Genomic DNA, 13,442 nt, shown 5'->3' with positions numbered 1-13,442 from the left:
AGTGATTTGTGAGACACCATTAAGCAGACCAACATACCCTTTATAGTATGGTTGTTGCAGAAGGAGAAGCGAGAGAGAAAGGGGCAGAGAGAATATGAGAAGAAATAAAGGCTGAAAACTTCCCAAATTTGATGAAGACATGAATACAAACAACCAAGAAGTTCAACAAACTTCAAGTAAGATAAACTTGAAGAAATCCACACTGAGACACATTACAATCAACCTTTTGAATGCCAAATACAAAGAGATTGCTTGAAAGCGGAAAGAGAAGCAACTCCTCACATACAAGGAATTTTCAAGATCATGAGTGGATTTCTCTTCAGAAACTTTGGAGGCCAGAAGGCAGTGGGCCAATATATTCAAAAAAACAAAAACAAACAAAAAATGGTGAACCAAGAGTCCATATCTGGCAAAACTTTCTTCCAAAAATGAGAGAGAAATTAGACATTTTCAGAGAAACTAAAGTTGAGAAACTTTGTTCCCACTAGATCTGCCCCACAAGAAATACTTGGACAGTCCTGGAAGGTAACACTTGACAGTAACTCAGGGTATATGAAGAAACAAAATCCTCAGTAGAGGTAAATACATGGGCAGTTATAAAACCTAGTATTATTTTTGTTTAATTTTATTTATTTAGTTATTTATTTGTCAGAAAAAGAGAGAGAGAGAGAATGCACAAGCAGGGAGAGTGGCAGGCAGAGGCAGAGAGAGAACCAGGCTCCCTGCCGAGCAAGGAGCCCAATGCAGGACTTGATCCCAGGACCCTGGGATCATGACCTGAGCCGAAGGCAGCGGCTTAACCGACTGAGCCACCCAGGCGTCCCATAAACCTAGTATTATGATAAAAATGGTCTGGAATTCCACTTTTGTTTTCTCTACAATTTAAGAGTATAATACATTTCTTAAATGATTAATCCAAAAGCTAGTATTACAACAACTTTGGTTTATAACTCCACATCTTGTTTTCTACCTAATTTCGGAAACCACTGCATTTAAAAGTATTATTACTTTATGTTTTGGGGCTTCCAATGTGTGAAGATGTATTTTGTGATAACAACAAAAGAGTAGGGGTAGAACTATAAAGGAACAAAGTTTCTGCAAGTTATTGAAGTTCACCTGGTATAAATTCAAATTAGGATGTTATAACTTTAGAATTTTAAAGTAATCCCTATGGTAGCCACAAAGAAAATAGCTATAGAATGTACACAAAAGGAAATGAAATGGGAATTTAAACATTTCACTACAAAATATCAACACACAAAAAAGGCAGTAATGTGGGGCACCTGGGTGGCTAAGTGGGTTAAGCCTCTGCCTTCAGTTCCGGTCATGATCTCAGGGTCCTGGGATCCAGTCCCACATTGGGCTCTCTGCTCGGCAGGGAGCCTGCTTCCTCCTCTCTCTCTCTCTCTCTCTCTCTCTCTCTCTGCTTGACTCTCTGCCCACTTGTGATCTCTCTCTGTCAAATAAATAAAATCTCTAAAAAAAAAAAAAAAAAAGCAGTAATGTTGGAAATGAGGGACAAAAAATGCTATAAGCCATAGAAACCAAATAGCACAAGGACAGAAGTCTCTTCTTATCAAATAATTACTTTAGATGTAAATGGATTAAACTCTCCAAGTAAAAGACAGAGATTGACAGAATGGATAAAAACGCATGATCCAACAATATTCTGTATACAAGAGACTCACTGTAGATCCAAAGACACAAATGGATTGAAAGTGAAAGGGTAGAAAAAGATACTCCACTCAACAGTAACCAAAAGAGAGCAGGTGGCTATATCAGACAAAAGAGACTTTAAATTTTTTTAAAGTTACGAAGGACCACAAAAGACATTATATGTTAATAAAAGGTTCAATACAGTGAAAAGATACAAGTCATAAACATTTACACAACTGATGACAGACCAGCAAAATATACGAAGCGAAAAAGGACAGAACTGAAGGGAGAAGTAGATAATTCTATGATAATAGTTGGACATTTTAGTATCCCCACTCATTAATGGTTAAAACAACCAGACAGAAAATAAGTAAGGAACTAGAGGCCTTGAACAACACAGTCAACCAACTGGATCCAACAGGCATAGCACAGAACACTACCCAGTGACAATAGCACACATATTTTCCTCAAGTGTGTATGGGACATTTTCCAGGGCAAGCCATATGTTGGGCCACAAATTCTGTCTCAGTAGATTTTAAAAGATAGATACCATGCTAAGTATCTTCTCCAACTGCCACAGGATGAAGTTAGAAATCAATAACAGAAGCAAAACTGGAAAATTCACAAACTTGTGGAAATTGAGCAACACACTTTTCAACGATGAGTCAAAGAGGAAATTACAAGAGAAATTAGAAAATACTTAAAAGCCAAAGAAAAAGAAAACATAACATGCCAAAACTTAGGGGATGCGGCAAAAGCAGTGTGATGGCCTGAAGCTGGGGCTCAGCCAACGTTTGGAGACGGTAACCCTGGGCAGGAGTGCAGCAGAATGGCAGCCATGGCCCAGAGGTTCGCCCTCTGCCACCCCAGGACGAGACAGGAGCCAGGCTGGTCTGGAGGTCACGGCCATGCACGGAGGCCAACTTTTCCTGTCCGGCTTACACAGAAGGAAAGTGGGCCCAGGAAAATGACCTGACTTGCTCAGCACACCCAGCTTATGGAAAGAGAAATACAGAAGTTCAAAACGGGGGCAGGGAGTACACAGGAAGGCCACGGGTGGGAGGGAGGTGGTGTGCTGGAGAAATGGAGAGAGCGGAGACTGCAGAAGCAGAAGGGGCAGGGCGGTGGCCAGAGCCTCGTGGCCCTCTCCTAGGCACTGCTCAGTAGTAGCACTGCAGAGAGCTGCTCTAGGCCAGGTGCCCTGGGAGGGGTTCACACACAGCCGCTCGCCTAATCCTCACCAGAGTCCTGGGGCAGGCTCTATTATTTCCATGGTTTAGATGAAGAAGCTGAGGCACAGAGAGGTTAAGCAACTTGCCGAAGGCCCCCCAGCCAGCAGTGGCTGAAGCAGGATGGGACTTGCAGTCCCCGGCAAGAACCCACACTGCCCCAGCCCACCTCTCCCCTCTTTCTTTGGAATCCACCTGCAGCCCTGGGCCTGGCTGTCCGGCCTGGAGCTGCTTGTGCCTTGCTATAAACCCCTGGGTTTGGGGCCCATCTCCTTTCCCTTAGGTGATGGGCTGGGGGTGGGAACAGGGTGGGAGGTGCCGCTGGAGAAGGGCTTTGCTGCCTGCAGCTGCTCAGGCCTCGTGGGGGGCGGGAGGGGGCGCCAAGCAGATGGCCTGACAGCCGCTCCCCGCCCTCCGCAGTGTGCCTACCTTCAAGCCAAGAACTGCCAGGTGGAGAGCAAGTACCTGGCCGGGCTGCGGAGGCTGCAGGAGGCCTCGGGGGGCGAGTGCGCCGAGCTGCTCAGGCAGCTCATTCAGGAGGCGCTGCGGTGCGAAGCCAGGGAGGCCTCGGCCGAAGGCGTGGAGCTGAGCCCCGTCAGGTGAGCCCGGCAGCCAGCGAGGGCGGCTCTTGGTCTACGTGACCTGAGGGGACCCGGCCGCCCTGGTGCTGGCTCCTGCTGATCACATGCAAGCCCTGCACTCCCCTTACTTTCTCATATCTTCAGATAAACAAGCATGCTCTTGGCATGAGCCCCATATTACAGTTGGGGTGATGCAGGCTCAGAGGGGGCCACCCCTTGCCCAAGGCCACACAGCCTGTTCGTGCGGCTGACCTGGGTCTACCCCTGAGAGCACCATTTTTTCTGCTTCCCCAGGCTGCCTCCCTGAGGTGCTTGTCAGAGAGGGGAGGAGGGGAGAGGAGCCCTTTGCCTTCCCTGAGCCAGGTCCTTGCTGAACACGTGAGCAGGGGCAGTTAAATATAACAGAAGGGGCTGTGGGTGGGATCCAAGGGCCCCCGGAGGCTGGGTGGCCCAGGGGAAGGAGCCCAGGCTTTGGAGCCAGACCGGGCTCTCTCATTATGTGATCTTGGACAAGTCACTTTACCTTTCTGGGCCACATATTCAGCCTCCATCAGGTGTGGGCTAAGATCCCCGCTTTGCGGGATCGGATTTGATGAGACAGCACATGCAGAGCACACAGTGAGGGCAAAGAACTGTGAACTCAGCGAAAGGCCATCTGGAATGGACCCCCAGTTCTCCCATCTTGCTTGTCACTGCTGCTGCCTGTTCCCCATCCATCTTACTCTCTGAGAATGTGGGATTCTGTATTGGCAGTGCTAGACTCCTTGAGCCTAAGGCCTCATGGAGTAATAAGAGGATCCTTTCTATTTGCACAGATGCACTTACTATGCTCTTACTGTGCACCAGGCACTGCCTAGGCCCCAAGCATTTTACAACAGAAGATATCAACGGGTCTTCATGAGGCAGAGCAGGAATTCTTCTACCCATTGTAAAGATGAGCAAACTGAAGCTCAGAGAACCGAAGTGACCCGCCCAAAGCTACATGGCTAAGCCACAGTGAAACCCAGGCAGGAAGCTTGCCTGGGGTCCCCCCTTGGGCCCCCCTTGTCCTGCCCCTTGTCCAGGAAAGGGCTCTGCAAGGTGCTGCTAACATAGGCTTTTGCTGGCAGTGAGTATGATGAGTATGGCTTCCTGACGGTGCCCAACTACGAGATGGAAGACCTGAAGCTGCTGGCCAAGATCCAGGCGCTGGAGGTGCACTCCCACTACCTGCTGGCCCATGATGCCGTGGAGCGGCCGCTGCGGGAGCGCTGGGCTGCCCTGGGTGATCTTGCGCCCTCGGCCGAGCTCAAGCAGCTGCTGCGGGCAGGTGTGCCCCGAGAGCACCGGCCGCGTGTCTGGAAGTGGCTGGTCCACCTCCGCGTCCGGCATCTGCAGAGCCCCGGCCGCTACCAGGCGCTACTGAGCCAGGGCCAGGTCCGCAAGCACCCTGCCGCCCGCCAGATCGAACTGGACCTGAACCGGACTTTCCCCAACAACAAGCACTTCACCTGTCCCACCTCCAGCTTCCCCGACAAGCTACGCCGGGTGCTGCTGGCCTTCTCCTGGCAGAACCCCACCATCGGCTACTGCCAGGGCCTAAACAGGTAAGCATTAAAGCCCTAGAGAGGGCACAAGATTCTTTACAGCACCCCTCTGTCTCTTTGAAGCCTCCCAAGAACCTGGAGAGGTGAGTCCAGGAGGCTTGATTCCTACCATACAGATGGGGACAACATGGACATGTTCAAGATGGAGGGGCTCCTCATGCTTTGCTCTCTCCTTTGGCTCGTGTTCAGGGTGGTGCCACTCATACAGACAGCCTTGTGAACAGTCCCCTGGAATTCTGTAGTGCACAGCTCAGCTCGCATAGTGCAGAACTGTCTGGGTCAAGGATCATTTACTTTAAACAAAACCCATTCGAGGGAGCCCAAGAAAAAGAGAATTGGTAAATGTCACAGCAGAAGTTCATAAAAGCCAGGAAAAGAAAATAGAGGACAACAGGGCACCTGGGTGGCTCGGTCATTAAGCGTCTGCCCTCAGCTCAGGTCATGATCCCAGCGTCCTGCTCTGTGAGGGGCCTGCTTCTCCCATTCCCACTCCCCCTGCTTGTGTTCCCTCTCCCACTGTGTCTCTCCCTGTCAAATAAATAAAATCTTAAAACAAAAAGAAAGAAAGAAAGATAGTAGAGGACAAGACCAGATGGTCATTTGAAACCAAGCCATCTCCTCTCTCCTGCAGGCCACAGCACTACACAACCCCAGGGGTGCTGTGGGGACAAGTCCCCCAGGCTGTGCAGCACTACAGTCCTGCTCTGTAGCCCCACATGGGGCCGCTTCATCTCTGGCCTCACTCGCTCTACATGTCTGCTTCCTTTTCTCAGCAGACCAGCCTCTGTCTGCCATTCTTTGGACATTTAGGGCCCCTCGAGGCTGTCAGAATGGAGACCTCAGCCCCAGAGTCTGGAGCCTTTTCAGCAAATCTTCCCACTGGTCAATACTCTCATGTTCCAGGTCGAAATTCCCAAAGGAAGGAATGTGATTGACCCAGCCTGGATTCATTTCTGCTTCTGGTCCAACAGTAGGATGGAAGGGTTTGGGAGTGGAGGTGAGGTGGGGTCACCTGCTAGGGCTGCCCCCTCCAGTACTTCAGGACTCTCATGGATGCCCCCCAGCTGTCTCGATAGGGATTACATAATTTCAGATATTCTCTAAAGCAAGTTTTGACTCAGTTCAATTTAAACACACATATACTCAAGTGAAATTTACATAAGACATTCTGCCCCCACCCCCAGAGGCAGTGTGTGACATTTATTTAACACAGAATAAACATTCAGAGAGTCCCTGCTCAAATCTGAATGATTCCTAAGGGTAGAGATTTTCGAGCCTGATTTCCAGCATAAATTGGGTGAAATTGAGCATATATACAACACAGCTAATCTAAGATGGAGGGGCAGAGGGAAATCCTGTAGCGGGAAGGGTCTTGAGGTGAACATCCCAGAAGGAAAGAAGTTTCTCCCTGTGTGGAAAAAGGCAGCATGAAGGCTATGGAGGGGCATGTAGGAAAAACAGATGGAGGGGGGTGACACCCAGGATTATTTCTTTAACTGTTTCTCTGAATGCTTCTTTTAACTGATAATTGATGTTTAGGCAAATATTCATATTATTGCTTAAAATCGAAAGTTACTTATAATGGGAGGAGCCCCTTCACCCGTGGAGAGTGGAGCCCTTTAAACCCCACCCTGCGGGCGGGCCCCTTTCACTTGTCTGAGAGCCGCCATCTAGTGGCAGCCAGTAGGACAGCATCCATGGTGTCCCTAGGACCCTGCAACAAATCAGCCTGTTTCTTTTTTTTTTTTTTAAGATTTTATTTATTTGTCAGAGAGAGAGAGAGCAAGAGCACAAGCAGGCAGAGTGGCAGGCAGAGGCAGAGGGAGAAACAGGCTCCCCGCTGAGCAAGGAACCCGTTGTGGGACTCGATCCCAGGAGTCTGGGATCATGACCTGAGCCAAAAGCAGCCGCTTAGCCTACTGAGCCACCCAGGTGTCCCCAGCCTGTTTAGTTCTATTTTATTTTATTTTATTTTATTTTATTTTATTTTGTCTTTCAGATCATCCTGTTTATAGGGTGACAGAGATCATAGTAATGATACAGTGCTAATTTAGGGCAAAAACTTTAAAGCCAATTCTCTTTAAAATATAAGTGGAGTGCATTAGAAATAGCTGTTTCTTTCCCACATCACCACACTACCTCCTTTGCAGACCGACTTGAGCCTGGATGCCTTAGGTTGGAGTCTGGCTGCAGCCCTGAGCAGTTGGTAGGCCCTGGTTTGTACCAGCAGCCTCGCTCTACTGACCTTTCAATGTGTGCAGAAGTCTGTGCTGGTGTCTGCATCCAGCTCCTGGACTGAGCACGTCCCGAGGCTCCAGTGGGATGGGGTGGGGTGGGGAAAACACCAGGCTGGACTTGGGGAGCCCTGGGTTCTATCTCCACTCTGCTAAACTGACCCTGTGACCCTGAGCAAGTGAGTTCTACTTTCCAGGACTCGGTCTTCCTATCTGCAATAAGTTTATCTAGACCGGGGATGACCAGTAGGAAGCACCTGCCTGGAGCCCTGTCTTATGAGTTTCTGAGGCAGCCTCCAGAGTCAGGGGAAAGAGCACAATGATTAGTTACGTCTTCCCTGGACATAGACAAGAGAGAGTGGTGGCCAGTGTTTCACACATTTGCTATCCTGGAACTAAATGACCTCAGAAGACCCACTTCCCCAACTTTGAGAGGGGAGAGCTCCCTGTTGCCCAAAAAACCTGTGACTCTTCCTTTCCTCCACTCAGCTCAGACTCAGGAGGGTTTGTACAGATATTTTAGCCAGAGTGGAAAGAAATTCCTTCCCAATGTACTGGGGAGAGAAAAGGGGTTTCTTTTTCCTTTGGAGAATTGACCCTGTTTCTTTAAACAGTGTGAAACTCAGAACTGAGATTGGACATCATGAATCCAGTCTAGTAAGAGTCCAGAGAAGGAAAACTAGCTGGACAATGAAATGTGTTCTTTAAGCCCAGCAAGAGTGTGAGGCTTCACACTACTATAAGGTGGCATCTCCCTAAGGATGTTCAGTGGGTACACTATACAAAAGGGGCTCCCTAGCTCCACTGGACAGACTTGGGTTAGAGTCACATAGGGTTTTGTCACTGCAGAATTTCTCAGAGGCTTTTAGGAAGATGTTGTATATCATCAGCCTCTAAAAGGGGGCTAGAGTACGTAGCATTTCCCAAACATTTTTTGAATTTGGGACCTTGTGTTCACCTAGCATCTTGAGAGACCACTGCATCTTGGGAAATGTGTTTCTGGATTGACTGTAGGTGAGATCTGCCAGGAAAGATGGGAGAAGTAGAGAAAACAATACTTCCTCTAGGCCGACATCCCTGCTCAGCCCTGTGGGTTTCTTACTTTCTTACCGTGATCTCAATAGAGCCTTTTGATAACTTTGGGGGGAGTTCAGGAAGCAAAGGAGAGAAAGAATTCTGTGTATTGAGCTTCTGCTATATGCCAGATAGTTAGCAAGGCACTGTAAGTCTGCCTTCTCACTCCAAATGCCACACAGCCCTGGGAGGTAGAGATTGTTAATCTCACTTCACAGATGATGAAAATAAGGCTCAGAGAGGTTAACACACTTGTCAAGGTCTCAAAGCCTGTGGCTATTAAATGAGGACAGCTCACATTCATAAAGCACTCATTAGTGTCAGTTTTTAAGCAGGGCATTTATCTCGTGCTAACTTCATTCATCCTCATAACAGTCCCGTGATTATTATGAGGAGGTTGAGCCTCAGAGAAGTTTAGGAACTTGCCCAGGATCACCCAGCCAGGAAGCAGCAGAGCCAGAATTCATACCTAGGTAATGGGACTCCAGAACCCTTCCTTAGAGACTCAGATCCCCCCATTGCTCCAGAAACCCCCTCTGTAGTCCTCCCCCAAAGCACATTCATCTCACCCCAGGTGCTGGAACAATAGCCTGGTTAGGGAGTTGGGTTGGACCAGAGGTCTACCTCTGCCACCCTCTGCCTAGCTGCTGCTTCTACACATCACCCCAGGCCTCCTTTCCTCCCATTCCAGACTGGCGGCCATCGCTCTGCTCGTCCTGGAGGAGGAGGAGAGTGCCTTCTGGTGTCTGGTGGCCATTGTGGAGACCATCATGCCGGCTGATTACTATAGCAAGACACTGACATCATCCCAGGTGAGCAGGGCAGGGATGGCCAGGACTTAGAGGTCACACGGGTTGGTGCCCCTGGAGTAGTTCCTTCAAGCCAGTGAATCTCAGAAGAGTCAGGAAGCTCGTAGGCTTCCATTTCTCCCTCTGCTCAAGGGGACAGTAACCTCTGCCCCGGACCCATGGGCAGTTCGGGTGAGCTGATGGGATTTAGACTTGTGGGGGCCCTGCCCACGGCGTAGATTGTTGTTATTCCAGTGGTGACACTAGGTCGTGAGAAATGGTTTGGGGGGGTTGTGTTTTTGTTTTGTTCTTTTCAGAAATGGTTTCTTGGCAGGGGGAGGAGAAGACAATCTAGAATCTCTTGCTTTTTGCCAGTAAAGAATTTCAAAACCGAGGTCAGGTGGGTGGAAGTGGGGCTCAGGGTGGGAGCCTGAGTCTCTGCACACGCTCATCAAAGCCTCCCGAGAAGCACGGCTGCCTCCATCCTCGCTGCCCTCTCACTCTGAGCCCCAGCCAGCCCTAGAGTCAGGTGCAGCTAGATCCAGAGCCCACCCCTCCCCTGGCCAACTGCATGGCCTTGTGGCCTCCCTGCTCTGAACCCCCAGTTTGTCTGCTTTGGGGTGGGAGTACTTCTTCTTGGGCTTGTTGACCGGTGTAAATGCGAAACCATTTCCGATCTCCCATATCCTCTCTCACTTCGCCCCTCACCGGGGCCCTGGTGCTCCCACGCTGTCTGCTTTGTGCAGACACGCCATGCAGAGGGGACTTTCTCACTTCCCACCCCGAACCTACCAAGTCACTTCCTGCCCACCCACCCTGTTCCTCTCCTGTTATGATCGCCCAACACTGATTGCCCCTGTGGGACACCCACCTGGGCAGGAAGGTCAGCGGACATGTGGGTGACCAATGTGAAGGAGGAAGGTCAGGGCCGGAGATCGAGACTGAGGAGTTGCCAGGGAATAGGTGATGAAACAGAAAGGGAGGCCCAACCTCATGGTGGCTCAAGGGGTGGCCCATTTCCCTGAGAATGACGAAGCTGAAGTCCCCTTCAAGCACACTGCTCTGCCATCACTCACATACTGCTTTCAGCCCCCCACTCAGGGTCACAGGACAGCTGCCACTGTGGCCGTGGTTCAGGCTGGAAGAAGCAGAGGGTGCGAGGCGGGCATGGGCTCCACTTCCCACAGCTCTCCCACCTGGCAGGTGCTGCTTACACCTTATTGGTCAGAACTATGTCACATGGCACCTCTCACTGCAAGGCAGGCTGGGAAATGTTCCATATTTTATGGTCATGCTTTAATATCTCCAAAATTGAGGTGTGTTGTATAACCAGTGTAGTGGTGTGGGGTTGTTGGAGAGTTTTTTCCTCATTTTTTTGTGTAGAAAACTTTGAATGTACAAAAAAATAGAGAAAATCATATACGAACCTCCATGTATCTATCACCCAGTTTGAATAATTATCAACCCAGGCACCCAACTGCTGTTCCAACTCTACTCCCACCCACTCCTCCTGCTTTGGTGATCTTGAAATAAATCCAGACATCACGTCAGTAAATCTGTGACTCCTTCGGCAGGTTCTGTGACATCTTAGGGTCAGTGAATCACCCTTGGTCTTGAGCTGGGTGCAGTGCGCAGCTTTTATGTCAGGCCCAAAATGGAGGTACAGAAGGGGCCATGGTGTCAGCCGATACAAGTCTGAACTCCTGCTTGGCTTCGGGTTCAGGAGGGTAAATGGGCCAAAACACCACTAAGAAGTTAGCCCACAGAGACCTCCAGCCCAGAGCCCAATGCTCCAGCCCAGAAGACTGCCAGCCTGTGCTGGGAACAGCAGGGGGCTGTGTCGCTGTGCCTGTCTCCTGGCCATGGGAGGCCCCAGCTCCTCTAGGCACTCTGTGCTGCCTGGGGCTGGGGGTGGTGGGGTCCGGGGTGGCGGTGGGAGTTGGGGCACTTAACTCCAGGACTGAGTGGGAAGGCCAGGCAGGGAGGGAGGCAGCCCCTTCTCTAGGGTGGCCCCCGACAAGCCCTCTCTCTCTGGCTCCCAGGTGGATCATCGGGTGCTCCAGGACCTCCTCTTGGAGAAACTGCCCAGGCTGATGGCTCACCTGGGGCAGCACCGCGTGGATCTCTCCTTCCTCACCTTCAACTGGTTCCTCGTGGTCTTTGCAGACAGTCTCATCAGCAACATCCTTCTCCGGGTCTGGGACGCCTTCCTATATGAGGGCACCAAGGTGGGGCCCTGCCAGGGGTGAGCAGGACAGTCCTGAGCAAAGCCCTGCAGCCCTCTGGGTCTCCCTTCCGCCCTGGAGAATGGGAAGACAGTCCTCCCCTGGCAGAGCTGTTGAGGGCCTCTGCGGGAGCGTGGCTTTGTAAACTAAAGTGCTTTGCACCGAAGGAGAAGGGGTGGTTCTGCCTCTGAAGATGTGTCTTAAAGTTGGGGGAATTTCCTTTCCCTAGGGAAGAGGCATGGCCATGATCCAGAAGGCCCATCCCTGTTCTCTCCACTGCCTATCCAGTCACCCGGGCCCCTCCTTCTCTTCCTCCTGTTTGGACTGAGCCCCCTATTGGGAGTCTGACCTGTGGATAGGGTCCCAGCTTTGCCTCTTACTTTCTAGGAGACCCAGGGCAGGCCTCCCTGTGACCACCCCAGTTTCCCCATGGTGGTTGATAACGTACCGCAGTGTACAGAGCACCTTCAGATCTGTTACTCTGTTGGACTCCTGCTTTACTCTCTTTGACCCCATGTAAAGACAGTATTTCCCCCATTAGGTCCAACAGGGTAGTACCTCAACCAAGGCCCTGCGACAAGGCAGGACAGAGCCAGGACTCAATCCCCATGCCCAGGTTCCACACTGCACTGTCTGCCCCTGCCCCTCAGCCACCCCGCACCCAAGCTTTCAACCTCTGGGTATGGGGGTTTTCCTCCCCCTGGGGATTACCTGCCCTGGCCCCACCCCTCGTGCCCCACCTGAACCCCCACTTTGCCCCCCAGGTGATATTTCGCTATGCCTTGGCCATTTTCAAGTACAATGAGGAGGAGATCCTGAGACTGCAAGATGCCCTGGAGATCTACCAGTACCTGCGCTTCTTCACCAGGACCATTTGCAACAGCCAGTGAGAGCCCACTTCCGCCCCGGCCCTGCCTACCCGGCACTCCCACCACCCACACGCACCCCAGGACCCATAGCCGAGGGTGGGCAGGTGTTCGCTGAATGGAGACTTGTTAGTGATACTGATTCTCCGTTACAGCTTAGAAACCTTTAGGGACATCCCACTGCCCTGTGGTCTGTCCGCCCTTTACCGTGGCTTTCAAGCCTCTAGGCAGTTTCATTTCTTTCCCACCCTTCCCTGCCAAACAATTATTTGAGTTCCTGGCTCGACACCAGCCTCTGGGATTTTGGCCTTGCACTTTCTTCTACTTAGAACACCTCCCTGTCACCTCTAGCGCTGCCAGGCCAACCCCTACTCGTTCTTTAAAACTCCACTCACATGTCACCTCTTCCAAGAAGCCTTCCCTGATAAACCTTTTCTTACTGAGTTAGAACTCCCATAGCCCTAAGCTTCTTCCCGCCTCAGTACACATCACTTTGGGTGGGAGTCGTCGTCTTATCCACTATTTTCTTCCTGGAAGGTGAGCCTCGGCCACATGGACAGAACGAATGGCAGGGTGCCCGGGAAGGCCCAGTGAATGCAGACTCAGCGGGGCCCTGGCTTTGGACTAACTGTGCTCTCCCCCCAGGAAGCTGATGCACATCGCCTTCAACGACATGAACCCTTTCCCTATGAAGCAGCTGCGGCAGCTGCGGACGGCCCACCGGGAGCGGCTGGAGGCTGAGCTTCGTGAGCTGGAACAGCTGAAGGCCGAGTACTTGGAGACTCGGAACTCCCAAGGCCCAGCGGTGCCAGGGGGTTGCGCCAGTGAGGACGAGGGGGAGGGGGAGGCCTGACTTGGCCACCTGCCCTTTCCAAAGCCCTTTCTCCCCTTTGGCTGTCAGGCCCCAAGGAGGATGGCCATGGAACACGGGTCTGGCCCATGAGCCCCAGCACCATGTGACACTGGGCAAGTCCCTTCCCCTCTCTCGGCCTCAGTCTCCCCATCAGAACATTGTCTGCTGCGAAGCCACTGGTTGGGACTCATGAGCACATACCCAGGGATGCCACCCCTTTCTCTCTTCTTCCACAGAGCACTTTAGCACACAGACAAGCAAGAATGCTGTCTTATAGGGTAACCTGAACATTCTCTAAGTTTTGTCTATATAAAAAAATGCAAATGTTGGAAATAGCTGACAAGCTTTGG

The 13,442-nt window shown here is 51.1% G+C and overlaps 1 protein-coding gene across 6 annotated transcripts in view; it reads left to right on the top strand.

Annotated features, from left to right (window-relative positions):
* Positions 1-13,215, top strand: part of TBC1D2 (TBC1 domain family member 2) — a 50,572-nt gene extending 37,357 nt beyond the window's left edge. For 5 of the 6 annotated variants that reach the window (XM_032860684.1, XM_032860685.1, XM_032860683.1 and 2 more), the window contains 6 exons: positions 3,306-3,484; positions 4,576-5,052; positions 9,052-9,172; positions 11,191-11,376; positions 12,138-12,259; positions 12,885-13,215. In XM_032860684.1, coding sequence (XP_032716575.1) covers positions 3,306-3,484; positions 4,576-5,052; positions 9,052-9,172; positions 11,191-11,376; positions 12,138-12,259; positions 12,885-13,092 — 1,293 coding nt within the window. In that variant the 3' untranslated portion in view covers positions 13,093-13,215. Of the gene's footprint in view, positions 1-3,305; positions 3,485-4,575; positions 5,053-9,051; positions 9,173-10,617; positions 10,741-11,190; positions 11,377-12,137; positions 12,260-12,884 lie in introns of those variants that run through there. The other variant, XM_032860687.1, reaches the window with a different exon arrangement.
* Positions 13,216-13,442: the final 227 nt, after the last annotated feature.

Source organism: Lontra canadensis, unplaced genomic scaffold (assembly GCF_010015895.1).
Source record: "Lontra canadensis isolate GAN:19392208 unplaced genomic scaffold, GSC_riverotter_1.0 scaffold19, whole genome shotgun sequence".
NCBI lineage: Eukaryota > Metazoa > Chordata > Mammalia > Carnivora > Mustelidae > Lontra > Lontra canadensis.
Note: the sequence above shows the minus strand (reverse complement) of the source record. Positions and strands in the feature narration are given on the sequence as shown.